The 15724-nt window shown below is 38.9% G+C and overlaps 1 protein-coding gene across 1 annotated transcript; it reads left to right on the forward strand.

The window, feature by feature from the left end:
• The first annotated feature begins 3161 nt into the window (after positions 1-3161).
• Positions 3162-10140, forward strand: TMEM70 (transmembrane protein 70). The gene is made up of 3 exons (XM_019453300.2): positions 3162-3480; positions 4662-4767; positions 9496-10140. The coding sequence occupies exons 1-3, from the start codon at positions 3271-3273 to the stop codon at positions 9951-9953; spliced, it is 774 nt and encodes a 257-aa protein (XP_019308845.1). The 5' UTR covers positions 3162-3270; the 3' UTR covers positions 9954-10140.
• The last annotated feature ends 5584 nt before the right edge of the window (positions 10141-15724 follow it).

Raw genomic sequence — 15724 nt, forward strand, 5'->3', positions numbered from 1 at the left:
CTCTCTCGCTCTGTCAGTCGGCCTATCCTTTTTACTTGCTTTGCTGTGGTTAAATTCAGGCACCCTTCCAGAAAAGCTGAAACAGCTAAATAAAGTTTGCACTTTGTTTACGGGCCGTGGTACGTAGGGAATGTAGGGCCAAGACACTCACCATTACAAGTTGCTCAACTAGGCGCTTGTTGTGTTAACAATATACACGAAAGGAAAATAGATACAGGCGATCCAGTTTGTTGACCTAATTAATAACTTTCGGCTGAAACACATGTTTTATTGATTTGGCAGATAAAAGTTCTTGCTTTTTGCAAACAGATTGTTCTGTGTTACTTTTCAAAGACTTTGCAAAAATCATTTTTGGAAGTTTTTGGTTTTGATGGTAGCTCAGAATAGACTTTGGCAGGAAGGAGGGGCAATGGGGTGAGGAGCGGAGGCTGTGAGCCCATTTTCAATCAGACTTTTCCTCCTTTACTTCAGAAGTGTTTTCTCCCCTTCTGTCTTCCTCTTTTTCTCATTGCATTATCACCCTCTAAAGGATCATTATATTCGTTGCTTAGAGAATGATAAAATTTTCCAGATGAGGATACTGAGGCTAGCTAATGCCAGATTTAGGGCTAGAACCTAGTCCAGGATAAATTTTTATTTACATAGTCAATATAAAAGCTTACTGTGCTTATTATATTGCTTATTATGAAAAAATATAGATTGCAGATAAGTTTTTTTCCATGCATTTTTACATAATCATACTGTGTATATGTGGTTCTATATTTTGTTAACTTTCCAACTGAACTTCTCTGTAGCCAAAGTTTCAACAAACATCATTTTTAGCATCTGTATAGAAACACATTGACTAAATGTGATTTTGATAATCTGTTGACAAATTATTTTCCAGAAAGATTCTTCTGTTTATGTTTTAAACCAGTAATGTATAAAGAAATGTTTTGGGTTCTTATCAGTGTATTAGGTTTACCAATTTTTTTTCTTTTTTCCATCATGCCATTCTGCCCTTAAATTCACCTTAAAGGAAGAAAAGAGAGCTGGTGGATGGGGAGGAAAGACAGCTAAAAACAGACAAAAAGGACATACAATAATGGTGGCCATACATTCTACAAGTGATAATTGTTTTTCAGTTTTACATCAGCCTCCATTTTTTTTTTTAATGTTTATTTATTTTTGAGAGAAAGAGCATGAGCAGGGAGGGGCAGAGAGAGAGGGAGACATAGAATCTGAGGCAGGCTCCAGGCTCTGAGCTGTCAGCACAGAGCCCCACGCAGGGCTCAAATTCAGAAACCACAAGGTCATGATCTCAGCAGAAGTCAGATGCTTAACCAGCTGAGCCACCCAGGCATACTTATCAGCCTCTGTTTTTAAAGGGAACCTCTTAGATGATATGAATGGGTATCAAGTCTTATTTTTAAAGTCTTAGTATCATTCTAAAATCCCATTCAAGTAGTTTATATTCAACAAATGTCTATATTACTAGAACTGGGAAATCTAAGCATAAATAACAATTCAACATAATTCTACAGCATAGAATTTTCAGAATATGATCTCAGTTTAGCTATTTAGAAACCTGAAGTAAACCAAATATTATTTTTATTTGCTTATAGTATCTGTTGGGGAAAAAACAAAACTAAGCCTAACAGAAGTTAAAATTCAAGTTCTCAGTATATTATTGAAGTAATCAGTCAAGGACGCCGTTACACTGAGACGGCTCTAATACCTTGATAGCCTATGTAAGCAAACCAAACCTAAGCCAGAATTAATTCCTATAAATGTCTAAGAACAACCAATCACAAACAGCCAACTAGATTTCCCCAAATAACGCAAATGCTTAAACTATAGCAAATGAAATAACTTCCTTGCTTTGCTTCTTCGTCTTCTCTGTGTTGCCACTAGCTCCTCTCAATGGAGGACTCTTAACCACTTTCAGTTTGGTGCTGCCCAATTTGAATAAATTTTTGCTCAAATAAATGAAACATTTCTAATATATCTCAATTTATTTTTGTAACAATATTAAAACACTATATTAAAAGAAAATTTTAGACATATATCAGTAAAATGGAAAAATGCTATTTGCAGAATCAATTACACTAAACAGAAGAATTTTAAAAGTCTAAGTGGAAGAGGAGGGCCTGGGTGGCTCAGTCTGTTGAACGTGGGACTCCTGATTGCGGCTCAGGTCATGATCTTGCAGTTAGTGGGATCCAGTCCTCCCCACCCCACCTCAGGCTCTGTGCCCTGACAGCAGACCTGCTTGGGATTCTCTCCCTTCGTTTCTCTCTGTCCCTTCTCCAGTCATGTGCACGCATGTGTATGCACTCTCTCTAAATAAATAAACTTAAAAAAAAAAAAAGTAAGTGGAAAATAACTTTAAGAAAATGAAGTTATTCATAAAGAAGCAGTGTAATTTTATCCTTTTGGATACCCAGGGAAAAAAAAGTAAACAGGATCTGGAGTTCTCAAGAACTTTAGTTTAGACTTTTAGTTTGATCTTCTTACATGCAAATAGCATCTGGAGTCAAAAACATTGTTCTGAAATAGTAAACAAAGGTGTGTCTACTAGTTGGATGCTCATCCTTCAAGACTCAGCTGACCAATTTTATGCGGTCTCTTTATATCCTCTGCTCCTTAGTCTTCACAATAGGTCTTCAATACCTCTTAAACACGTAATGAAGAAACGTGTATATGGATGCGAAGGATTCCAGAAGAGGTATTTGACAAGTATCAGGATTATATGAATAAATTCCATTTATTTTCTCCCAATCCAATGGTTGGATTAAATTACCATTCATTTTTGTCCAAATTGCATTATTATTCTGTGGTAACAGGCCAGACTCATTTTCCGGAAAGAAGATAGTTTTGGGGGCCTAGAAAATGACGCCAACTAAGAATGAAAGACTTTAACCCTGGCTTCCAGGCGTTGTCCTCCGCTCATGGCTCTCCCTCTCCTCTGTCCTTCCACATTCTCCTAAAGAGCGCTAAAGTATGGGAAAGTAAAGCTGCGCCCAGGATGGTCGTCGGCCGATCCCTGCAACCAGACTCCGGTGGGCGGCGTTCAGAGCTCAGTCCACAGGGAACGCGCGTGGCCAAGGTTGCGGGGAGACCGCGAGTTCTGCGCACGCGCGTGAGGCCAAGCCTGCCCCCCCACCCCCCGCCCCGATTTCTGGAGGCGGAGCGAACGTGGCTGGTCCCAGCTGCGGTCGGTTTGGGAGCTGGGCCTCGCGGTTCCCGTTGTCGCGGTTGCGCCGTCGGCCGCCAGTTGTCACGCGCGGGATGCTGCTTCTGGCTTTGGGCAGCCCGTGGGCGGCCGGACTTCGGCTCGGCGGGAAGAGGACAGTGCCGTGGGCGGCTGCCGCGCTCCGAGGCCCTAGCGCGGCCTCGTCGCGTGTGGCCTCCTGCAGCGGCTCCCCGGGGCTGGTTGGCAGTGGAAGCGAAGGGCAGCGGGGAGCCCGGCCGTTCCTCGGGAGTCGGGTGCGAACGCAGGTCGGCAGTCAAGGCTTGCGGACCGAGAGAGGATGGGAGTGGAGGTGGGCGGTGAGGGTGGAGGTGGGGGAGTGAGGGTAGATCGGGCCTGGGGAGCCCCCGCCCCGGCGGCCTGGTGACCCTGGTGCGGAAGAAGCTCTCTGAGGGCAGCGCAGAAGTACCGGGCCTCGGCCTCGGGAACCGGCCCGGGATCCCGGGGTTTACAGCACTCACGAGTCTAGGAATATCTGTTGGAAAGTGGTCATTTTCTGGGCGGTTCTGAGTAATTTACAGGTGGTTGCAAACCCAGCTCGTGGGTGCCGACTCTTCTCTTTCTATTCTTGAGCGGAAGCTCGGAGGGGTTAATCTGCAACATTACAGGCACCATCTGGAGACTGAACTGAAAGAACTCAGATAACCGGACTTTAAGTTTGTTCTATTTTTTTTTATTAGGTGAGCTTATTGTAAGGAATTATTTTGCTCTTTGGAAAAAGGGGTTGGGGACGTTAATGCTCTCATTTTATCTGAATAAATTGTCTCCTAATCCTGCCCTGTAAAGTATCAAGATTAGTAAACAAGATTGAAACTTGGAAATGCCTAATATGGGAATTGGAATTTCATTAAATTTCAACATAAATGGATCAGGCATGCCTTTTACATTTTGAAGTGTGTGTACTGTGAACAAATTTTTAGACATTCGGGGAACTCTTCTGTGAAATGTGATACAGGATTTCAAGTGAAATATTAAGAGGAACAAGGGAAGCAAGGAGATGCAGAAGTATTAAAGACGGTCTGGACTTCAAACAAATTGAATTTGCAGTGTTTTATTTACATTACATTGAGGATTTTGTTTTTTGAAAACTAATACGCTTAAACTTTTGACATTTTCATTAGCCATAGAATGGAAGAGACTGTTCTACTGAAGTTTTTAGTTGTTCAAAGTCATGCTTTATCTAGGAGGCTTTGAGCTGGGGTGCAAACCTAGGTCTTCACTCTCCAACTCCGCAGGTTGTGACTGGAGTTCAGGAAAGAGATTTTGTTAGTTTGATTTCTTTAGCTCTGAGAATTCCTTAAATAACCGTATGTGACAAGTTCTCTTTTACTCTTCATTATAATTTACAAAATACACTTAAAGAAAATTAAAAGTTGGTCTAAATGCACTTTATTATGTACTCACATTATAATGGTCTCTGTTTCAATAGATACCTCTTTGTTGGGAAAGGTGTGTTCAATGCTTACATACACAGCTTGAAAAATCAGAAGATGGAAGGCTGATTTATACTGGGAATCTGGCCCGAACAGTGTTTGGTGGGTAATCAAAAGTGAGGGTAATTTCCTTTGTAAAATGTACTTAGGATGTTACCTCTTATTTTAGTACCTCTTAATCACAAGATATGAGGAAAAATTAGGTTATATATTTTTTTCTTGTGTCCTCTTAATGCAAGATTCAGAGGTTGAGACCCTTGCATTTCTAGGAGATTTAAAAAAGATTTTTGAAGACTGTTCATGGCTGTGTGATCTTCTGGCTGGGTGCTAAAGCTTCCATCCTTTGGTCATCTCCCAAGGTGTTTAACAACAAAGTAAAACAGAACAAGAAGTGTGCGTTTATTTGTGTAATGTTTGAGTATGCAGAGAAAAAATGTGGAAGAATACCCCTTAAAGAGTAGTTATTTTGAGAGACTACACATTTACTTCATATATTTTTTAATTCGGCAGCTAAAATGAGCATATAATACTTTCATAATTAAAAAAATACATTACTTTTACAGCTTTTCAATTCACCTTAGAATTTTCAAGAAACATGTTTAGTGGCTTTTGTAGGTGGTAGAGACTAATAGGGAAGAAAAACTGTATTAAATGACTACAAGTTTGAAGCTCTTTCCTTAGCTCTTAATTTGGTATTTAGTATGGAATAATTTATTAGGGAAGGTCAGAAGAACTTAGGTATGTGATTTGTTCAAGTTCCTGAGGTTGTATCTCATTTTAATAATCTTAAAAGAATAACCTGAAATATCCGAAGGATTACTTTATAGCCAGGTCAGCCACAAGATCTCAGCACCTTCATTTGCATTCCTGTTTTTGATTATGCTGGTGTCAACTGATCATCTAAAATTTACTCTGCAGGGGCACCTGGGTGGCTCAGTCGGTCAAGCGGCTGGTTCTTGGTTTTGGCTCAGGTTGTGATCTCGAGGTTGGTTGGTTTGAGCCCCTTGTGGGGCTCTGTGCTGACCATGCAGAGCCTGCTTGGGATTCTCTCTCTCCCTCTCTCTCTCTGCTCTTTCCTGCTCACTCTCTCTGTTTCTCAAAATAAATAAATTTCCAAAAAATTTTTTTTAATTTACTCTGGGAATCTGTAAGTTCTCAAGTGTGAGGCATCAAAATAGACTGTTTAGAGGACTGTGTAGATATTTAAAACTTTGGCAATAAGGACTGAGTGTAATCACTATTGAGAAGAGTTCTGAAGTTACTGGAAAAATTAATTTTCAGTGGTTAGAAATTCCTCTAGGAGTCAGTACATAAGTAGGCCACTGAGCATTTGTCACATTTCTGACCTGAGATACCTGGATTTAAACTACTAGACATGTTAACAGTGATACCCATAATACCCTTTGTTCTGAGCAGACCCTTACTTCAAATGCAGGGAAGGCTTACTAATTTATTTATTTCCATTTGACTTCCTTCTTTAAAGATGAGAATATAAATGGTTAATTTTCATGGGGTTAGGATGTCATATTTGTGGAAGAGCATAGCCATCCATGGTATTCCAAGTTCTAGAATTGTAACTTCTATAAGAATTTAATGTTTGAGTTCTTTCAACATTATGGTGATAGAAAGTCACTGTATATACTTTATAGAGATTGCTGTTTTATTTCTTTACTTATTTTAAAGTTTATTTATTTGTTTTGAGAGTGAGTGAGCTCAAGCCAGGGAGGGGCAGAGAGAGAGGGAGAGACAGAATCCCAAGCAGGCTCTGCACTATCAGGGCAGAGTCTGATGCGGGGCTGGAACTCATAAACGGTGAGATCATGACCTGAGCCAAAATCAAGAGTCGGATGCTTAACCAACTGAGCCACTAAGGCGCCCCTGATTACAATTTTTTTTATGTAGGAACTGAGAGAGAAATACTTTTTCTATGTAAAACTGAATGAGAGACATTAAGATAGAGGTAACGTTCTTGGAGATTCTTTAAACTACCAAATGGATCCTACTTTAAAGACATTTGAAGAGTCTTTTAGTTGATTGTTCCTTTTAATTCCTCCACAAATAATTAACTAATGTCACAGTAGTCTCATTTTAGGTTAAGAAGAATTTGAACATGAAGAGGTGTGAAAGAAGGGCATCCCAGGCATGGAGTAGTATGAGCAAAGACATGAAGCTGGGAAAGCCCAGAATATATTGTTTAGAAAATGACAGTTACGTCAATCCAGGCAAAATAAAGTATATGGTACATTAGTTTCCTTGGACTCTTGTAATAAGTTTCCACAAACTTGGTGGCTTAAAGCAACAGAAATTTGTTCTCCCTGTTCTGAAAGCTAGAATTCTGAAATTGGTGTTGGGAAGGGCCATGTTTTCTTTGTGTCTCTGTCATGTTTTATCCTTACAAGGATATTCTCATTGGAGTCATGGCCTACCCTGTTCCTGGATGAACTCATCTCAATTTTTGATTGTCTACAAAGACCCTATTTCCAAATGAGGTCACATTTGGAGGTTCTGGGTACACATGAATTTTGAGGTACACTATTCAACCCACCATAGTGTGACAAAAGTCTTGGGGAAAAAAGGGTAGTTGGAAGGACTAAGGTGGCTTTTATAGAAGGCATCTTGGTCCGCATTGTATCCCTATTGTATTGTATTGTATTGTATTGTATGTGTACCAGTGTCATAGCAACTACCTGTGGGAGGAAGGAAGGAATTATTTTTAAATTACTGATGCAAGATAATTAAGCCTGTAACCAATAGCAATGTATGAGACTGTGTTACAGCCTCATTAACAGTATGTTGTCAAACTTGGTTTTTGGCAGTTTGGGAGGAAAACAATATCTCACCGTGGTTTTAATTTCATGTTTCTTATGTTTGAGGTTTATTAACATTTCTTCTGTTTAAGGGCTGAGGTTATTTTTGTTTTAGTGAGCCATCTGCTTCTATTTCTTGCATGTTTGTGGACAGGGTTATTGATCTTCTCATATCCTAGTAACCTTTTATATGTTGGGGATATTAACACTCTGTGATATAAGTTGCAAATATTTTTCTCATTTGTCTCTACTTTGTTTATGTCCATGTACATTTTTAATCAGATTTACCTTTCTCCTTGATTGCTTTTGTGTTTTGAGTCATAATTAGAAAAGTTTTCCCATTCTCAGATTATGAAGGACTGCATGGATATTTTCTTCTTCTATCTCTATGATTTTATTTTTTACATTTAAATATCAGGATTATTTGGAATTTTCCTAGTAGATGGTATGAGGGATGGATTGAGTTTTTATCTTTTTTATATGGCTATCCAGTTGTCCTAGCACCATTTTTGCCCACGTATTTGAGATGTATAGTATATAAATTTATAGTATATAAATTTCCATATGCAGTTAGGTTTATTTCTGGATTTTCCATTTTGTTCAACTGATCTGTTTTATTGTGCACCAGGACCACACCTTATAATTATAGACTTATGTTTTAATATCTAACTTCTCCCACCCTTTTTTCTTACTTTGTTTTTCCAAGTTAAATTTATAACCAATTTGTCTAGGATCTCAACTTGTCGATCTTCTAGAAATTTACATTTTAAGTCACTTAATTGTGGTAAAATATATGTAACATAAATTTACCATTTTAACCATTTTTATTTTTTAAATGTTTTTTATTTTTATTTATTTCGAGAGAGAGAGCATGCACAAGTGGTGGGGTACAGAGAGAGAGGGAGAGAGAGTACTCCAAGCAGGCTCCACACCTCAGCGCAGAGCCTGATGTGGGGCTTGATCTCACCAACCATGAGATCATGACCTGACCAAAATCAAGAGTCAGTTGCTTAACCCACTGAGCCACCCAGGTGTCTCTTAACCATTTTTAACTATGCATTTCAGAAGTCATTGATTTTTAATGTTTTAATGTGACAGGTAAAAATATCTCACTGTTTTAACTTGAATGTCTTTCATTGATAAAGAAGTTGAATATATTTCCCACGTGTTTCTTTCTTCTTTTTTTTTTTAAGTTTTTATTTTGAGAGAGACAGATACAGCATAAGTGGGGGAGGGACAGAGAAAAAGGGAGGGAGAGAATCCCAAGCAGGCGTGGAGCCCATTGCAGGGCTCTAACTCACTAGCTGTAGGATCATAACCTGAGCTGAAACCAAGAGTCAGATGCTTAACCAACTGAGCCACCCAGGTGCCTTATTTCCCATGTGTTTCTTAACCACTGGTGTTTGTTTTGTTTTGTTTTCAGTTTTGTTTGTTTGTTTTGGTAGTTTGCTGTTTTAATCCTGGGCACTTAGCCTGATAATGTTAGCCTCATATATAAACATTTAATGTTAGATATGTGGAAGTGCTTATTAATAGAGTTTTATTTGATAATCTGCTGGCTGAATTAACTTTTATAGTATTCATAAGGATCTTTGAGTAATATTGAATCTTTTCTTGGGGAACTGAGATAGAGGGCCAGTTAACCCTAAAGCAGATTTCTTACCTGGAGAGGCAGTGCAATGTATTGGTCAGTGGCCTGGGCACTAGAGTCAAATTGCCTGGGTTTGAATCCCAGTTCTGCCACTTGGTAGCTCTGTGATATAGAGCAAGTGCATTGTTTTTCTCATGTCTTAAATGGGAGTGATGATGATAATTATCCGTCTATTTCATAGTGCTTTTTCAAAGATTTTGTGAATAAAATAAAGTATGTAAAGACAGAGCCTAGGAAATAATAATCACTATGTGTGTGTGTTGATTTTATTGTTTTGGTGATGCTATAAGAAGATGGAAGTATTAATTGGTTGATTGTTTTATAAAATTTATATATATTAATCTTTTCCCATTTTTTTTTTTTCCTATTTAGGTGTGAAATGTTTCTCTTATTCTACAAGTGTCATCAGCCTTGCATTTCTACCATACATTTTTGCACAAAATAATATTATATTTGGAAGTCTGCCTTTGCAAATATTATTTTATGGCATCATAGGAAGCTTTACGGTGATCACTCCAGCACTGCTTCACTTTGTTACAAAAGGCTATGTCATTCGGTTGTACCATGAAGCTACAACAGACACTTACAAAGCCATTACTTATAATGTTGTGCTTTCAGAAACGAGTACAGTGTTTCACCAAAATGACGTGAAGATTCCAGACAGCACACATGTGTTTACCACGTTTTATGCTAAAACAAAATCACTGTTAGTTAATCCAGTGCTCTTTCCAAACCCTGAAGATTATAACCATCTAATGGGTTATGACAAACCATTCACTTTTGAAATGGAAGAAGACAGTGAAAAGAAACAAGTCAAAGATGAGAAATGAGTCTGCTGTTTTCATGTTTGTGCTTAAATGTGATTTATGTTCCAATGTATAATAATTAAATTGCCTTTTGTTTTCTGTTAGTGACTGACTGTTAAAACCAATTTGAAGTTGTATCAAACAACTTTTAATTAATTTTCAGAGAATTATGTTTCTGTATAATAAAATAAGCTATGTTTGAAAAACAAAACGTAATATTCTACCATTTATGTTTTTAAAAAGTGAGAATACACGTTCATGCTGGCATAGGCATAAGTAATTTTATATAATAAGTGTGGCTGCCTCTAACCTGGGGATCAGATGTCAGAAGCAAATAGGAGAGCTGTTTTTTGGGTTTTTCTGAGTGTATAGATACTAACTTTACCCACATTAAAATCTCTATAATTTTAAAAATTAAAGTGATAATTTCAAAAATTATAGGAAGCAGTGTTAATCTCCCTTTGGTTCAAACCACAAGTTTTTGCCTATCTTCTCTGGCATAGTTACCCATAATAAGAATCTCCATGTCCAGTTGAGTGTGGTAGTTACAGGAGAAATGGTGATCTAAGTAGCAATGTCTTTGGTGGTCCCAGTTGTCCCTCTGTGCACTCTTCTTTGATGTATCCTATCAGAGCAGGAAAAATCATAGGTACTAAATAGATGACAGGAACTTTTATAAAATGGCCATCTTTATGCTAACTTTATGAAGTACTGGCATTTTAAGATTTTTAACCTCTAGTTGTAAAATCAAAGTTGGTCCTTGTGAAGGATTTTCAGCAAGGAGCAAAAGGCCTTAAATCATGCTATTTATTTATTTATTTATTTATTTATTTTTAATTTTTTTTTTTAACATATTCATTTTTGAGACAGCATGAATGGGGGAAGGTCAGAGAGAGGGAGACACAGAATCCAAAGCGGGCTCCAGGCTCTGAGCTGTCAGCACAGAGCCTGACGCAGGGCTCGAACTCACGGACCGTGAGATCATGACCTGAGCCGAAGTCGGACGCCCAACCGACTGAGCCACCCAGGTGCCCCCATGCTATTTAGATCAGTAGATAACTTATTAGGTGCCCAGTGTGTGCCAGGTACTGTGCTAGTTGTCAGGTCAAGAACAAAATACCCAGTCTGTGTGGAGCTGCCTCATGTCTCCTATCTGCCATGATGGTAAATATCATTATGGCTTATCTGTGTTTGAGGAAGGTTGATGGGGAAGGAACAAGGAGCATCACTAGTTGACAGATCAGGTCTGAAGCTGCTAGAGGCTTGTAGGAGGGAGGGTAGGGTAGAAAAGTGCTCCCATTTCTGAGACCTAGAGCACCCTCTGCTAGGATCAGCCAGTTTATGATCCTAGTAAAGAGCAGGCTCTAGGTCTCAGGTGAACAACCTGGTGCTGTCTCCATCCTCAGGTTGGGCCTCTGCCTGCTCCTCTGTCCTATGTCACTTAGATCAATACCTGTTGCTATCTTGGCAGTTAATGTGATTTGTAGATTTCTATTAAAAATTATTCCATAATCAAATGCTCATCAAGTATCAGAAAGTAGAAGCAAGAAAAAAGAATCACTTAGTTCCACTCCTAGAAGAAAAAACAGTATTGTTAATATTTTCGTTTTCTTCCAAGTGTCACTTCGTTCATAACTTGTTTTGAGTACCTCATATCTCTTTCTTTAAATGTCCTGTATCCATATAACCATTTTGCCACCTGTGTAGTGGACTGAAAAACCTATTTTTATTAGTATCATCATAATTCAGAAGACAACTTGATTGTTTAGGGAAAAGAAGCCTAAAATACTGAGAAAGAGGACTTTTCAAGTGCGTGGTCTGGAGTGACACCAAGAAGTAGAAAAGGAACAGCATGTGTAGAATGTGATTCACCACTGAAATAAGTCAGCAGAAACAATTCAGACCAAGGTGAGGAGGAGAAATTTATATACATCTCTCTTATGCCACTTTACTAACTTCACCTCAGAGTAATCTTGGAAAGGTTGGGGAGGTGAGGAGTGTCCCACTACATATAAAAAGGGCATTGAGTCAGTTTTAGTTGAATCTCAAAAGGCAGGATGATCCTGGCTTAACGTCTGGGTTACATCAGGTAATAAAACCCGTTGGTAATAAAATATTTTGTAATCCTTTTTTTCAATACCAATTTCATCATCCTAAAAGAATCCAGCTTTTGGAAGCAAAAGTAACAAAATGGCCATTAGGTCTGAATGATACAGTTTTTAAAACTGTATTTGATTTACTCAGAACAGTTTATACATTGTTGGCTTCCTTTTCATTGAGAACTTCAATCATTCAAAAGTAGGAGTACAACGAATCAACATGGCTATCATCCGGATTCAACAATTACCAACCAATTTGTTGTCAGTGTTGTTTCATCTACACCCCAACCACTTACTACCTTGGAAGCCCTCTACTTATTTGGAAGCAAATCTCAGACATCATAACATTTATTTCTTAAATATTTAATTTTGTAACTCTACCAGATAAGGACTTAAAAAATTATAATACCATTATAATACCCAAACCTCTGCCCTCTCCCAGAGTTATCAAATATTCAGTCTGTTCAAATTTCCAATGCCTCCCCACATTTTGTTTGGATTAAGATCTAGGAAAAGTTCATACTTATCATACCAATTTATGAAATGTCTTTTCAGACTCTTCTATAGGCCCCTTCATTTCTTTCACTTTGTTTTTTTCTCCCTTGTAAATTATCAGTTGAAGGAACAGAGTTGTTTGTCCTTTACATCTTTTCCTGGTCTAGATTTTCTGATTGTATCCCTGAGCTGTAGTTTAACGTGTTTCTCTGTCCTCTGTATCTCCTGTAAATTGGTAGTAGGACTTGAAGCTTCATCATACTGAGATTTCTTTTTTTTTAATTTTTTTTTTAACGTTTACTTATTTTTGAGACAGAGAGAGACAGAGCATGAATGGGGGAGGGTCAGAGAGAGGGAGACACAGGACCTGAAACAGGCTCCAGGCTCTGAGCTGTCAGCACAGAGCCCGTCGCGGGGCTTGAACTCACGGACCGCGAGATCTGACCCGAGCCGAAGTCGGCCACTTAACTGACTGAGCCACCCAGGCGCCCCTCATCATACTGAGATTTCATTATTTTGGACAAAACCATTTCATAGGTAATGTTGCTTGTATTAGTTATCTATTGTTGCATAAGATATCGCCCCTAAAAGTCAGAGGTTTCAAACATAGCACATTGTGCCTGTTGATCCAGTATCTGGGAGTGGCTTAGCTGAATGCTTCTGAATCAGCTTCTCTCATGAGGTGGCAGTCGAGATATCAGCTGGCGCTGCTATCATCTGAAGGCTGAACTGGGGCTGGAAGAACTGCTTCCAAGATGGCTTGCTCACATGACTGACAAACTGGTACTGGCTTTTTGGCAAAAGGGCTCAGCTTTGCACCACGTGGTTCTCTCCTTAGGGCTACCTGCTCCCCCTAGAGCAAATGATCCAAAAGAGCAGGGTGGAAGCCACAATGATGTATATGATCTATCTTGGAAGTCGCATGCAGTAATTATGCAATATTACACAATCAGCCTTATTCACTGGTGGAGAGGACTACTACACAAGACTTTGGGTACTAGGAAGTAAGGATCATTGGGAACCATCTTGGAGGCTGTCTACCAGTGTTCATCTATCAAGAAATACAGTCTTTCTGTCTCTCTCTTTGTGCAGTTAGTAACCATTGATGTTCAGTGCCTAAGTAATTCCTTAGGTGTTCCAAGATGGTTATATTCTATTGTTACTTTTTTATATATTAGCTGAATACTTCTAAAAGTAGAGAAAATAGTATGAGGAGGCAAGGGAAACTTGCCCCATCTACTGTCTGGTTACCAGTAGCTGAGTTTCCATAGAGAAGTCAGGATAAATATTTGATTCTTTCCCTTTATTTACTGGTTTTTAAAAGAGCTGGCTTCCTAGCATCATCTGATGATTAGACTTTACAAAAATATGAGCTTATAGCTCATATTTATATACAAATATGTATACTTCATTGCAGTTAACTATCTTAATGTTTACATAGTAGGCTGAATAATGGTCCCCCAAGATGTTCATGTCTGGAAACTGTGAATGTCATATTATATGGCAAAAGAATTTTATAGATCGATCTTGGGGAGATTATCCTGGATTATCCAGATGGTTCTAGTGTAATCACAGTGTTCTTATAAGGAGGAGTCAGGAGGTGAGAAGGTCAGAGGAGAAGGTGATGTGATGATGGAAGCAGAGATGGGAATGCTGAACTTTGAAGATGGAGGAATACAGACGTTGGAGCTCTCTAAGATGAGAAAGGAAACAGATTCTTCTCCCAGAGTCTCCAGAAGGAACCAGCTTTGACTTTGGCCCAATGAAAGTGATTCCAGACTTCTGCCCTCCAGAGCTGTAAGAGAACACATTTGTATTGTTAAGTCACTAAGTTAGTGGTTATTTGTTACAACATCGATAAGAAACCTATCTTTGGTCAGTGGAGACTGTCTAGGTAACCAATTAGATATTGGTTATCTAATGTGATAAGATGTTCCAGGCTCCATCTTGTGCATTTTCTGCCCCAGACCTGGAATCAGCAATTTCTCCAGTCTTTGTTCCTTTTAATGGGAATGGTATTTTGAGACCATTAGGGGCATTCATAGGTTCTTCTCCTGCTCCCCCCACCCCCCTCATCATTTTTCTTACTTTTTAAATGTGGTAAAAAATATATAATATAAAATTTACTGTCTTAACCAATTTTAAGCATAAGTTCAGTAGTGTTAACTATATTTATATTGCTGTGCAATAGATCTCTAGAAGGTTTTACCTTGCAAACCTGAAACTCAATACCCATTAACTGCTCCCATTTACCCCATCCTCCCATGGATTTTTGCCTTTCTAAAAATGGGAAAGCAGCCCAGTTCTTTAGTGGAAGCTTTTACCAACATATGATTATTTTCCTCCAAACTTGTAGAGTTTTAGGCCTTGACTCCATGCTATTTTGGCTACTAATTCCAAACTATGTCCATTGAAGGATTTTAAGTAGTGGATCACCTAAGTGGCTCAGTCAGTTAAGTGTCTGACTTCGGCTCAGGTCATGATCTCTTGGTTCATGAGTTCAAACCCCGCAACAGGCTTTGTGCTGTCAGCACAGAGCTGCTTTGGATTCTCTGTCCCCCTCCCCCACCCCCTGATTGTGCTCTCTCCCTGTCTCTCTTAAATAAACTTAAAAAAGTTTTTTTTTTAATGATTTCAAGTAGCAAAGTATCTAAAAGATCACCTATTTTTTCTAGAACAGAGTGAGAACTTTGAAATTCATGCCGCATGCAAAATAATGACCATTTCATTATCAGGGGTCAAAATATTCCCTGGAGCTGCAGTTTGCTTAAGTCAGTGCATTCTCAAGCCTGGTGTGGCCCCTGCCCACAGCGCAGAGCTATGGTAATATCCCGTGTGTGGGGTCTCATCTAGTCTGGCTCTGCTCTGTGGCTGCACCTATCGTGGAGCAGAAATAGTTTGCATAAGACTATTCACTTCAGACCCATAGGTCCAGCTCCCTGGGCCATGAGACACTGTCATCTAAAAAACTTGTAGGAGAGAACAATAATACAGATGGAAAAGACGTACCAGTCTGTTGGGATTCTGGGGGAGACCTACAGACTGGTTCTGTTACTATTGACTGAGAAGTACCTTGTTTTGTTTTTAACGGTCTGTGCTCTCATTTGCATCAAGTGTTCTAGAAAAGTATATTCTAAATCATTTCCCTCTCTCCCCTTTCCGGAAGTACTCAAATACTAAATACAGACACACAAAAGAGGA

Source organism: Panthera pardus, unplaced genomic scaffold (assembly GCF_024362965.1).
Source record: "Panthera pardus isolate Hobbes unplaced genomic scaffold, ASM2436296v1 HiC_scaffold_7, whole genome shotgun sequence".
In the NCBI taxonomy this organism is placed as follows: domain Eukaryota; kingdom Metazoa; phylum Chordata; class Mammalia; order Carnivora; family Felidae; genus Panthera; species Panthera pardus.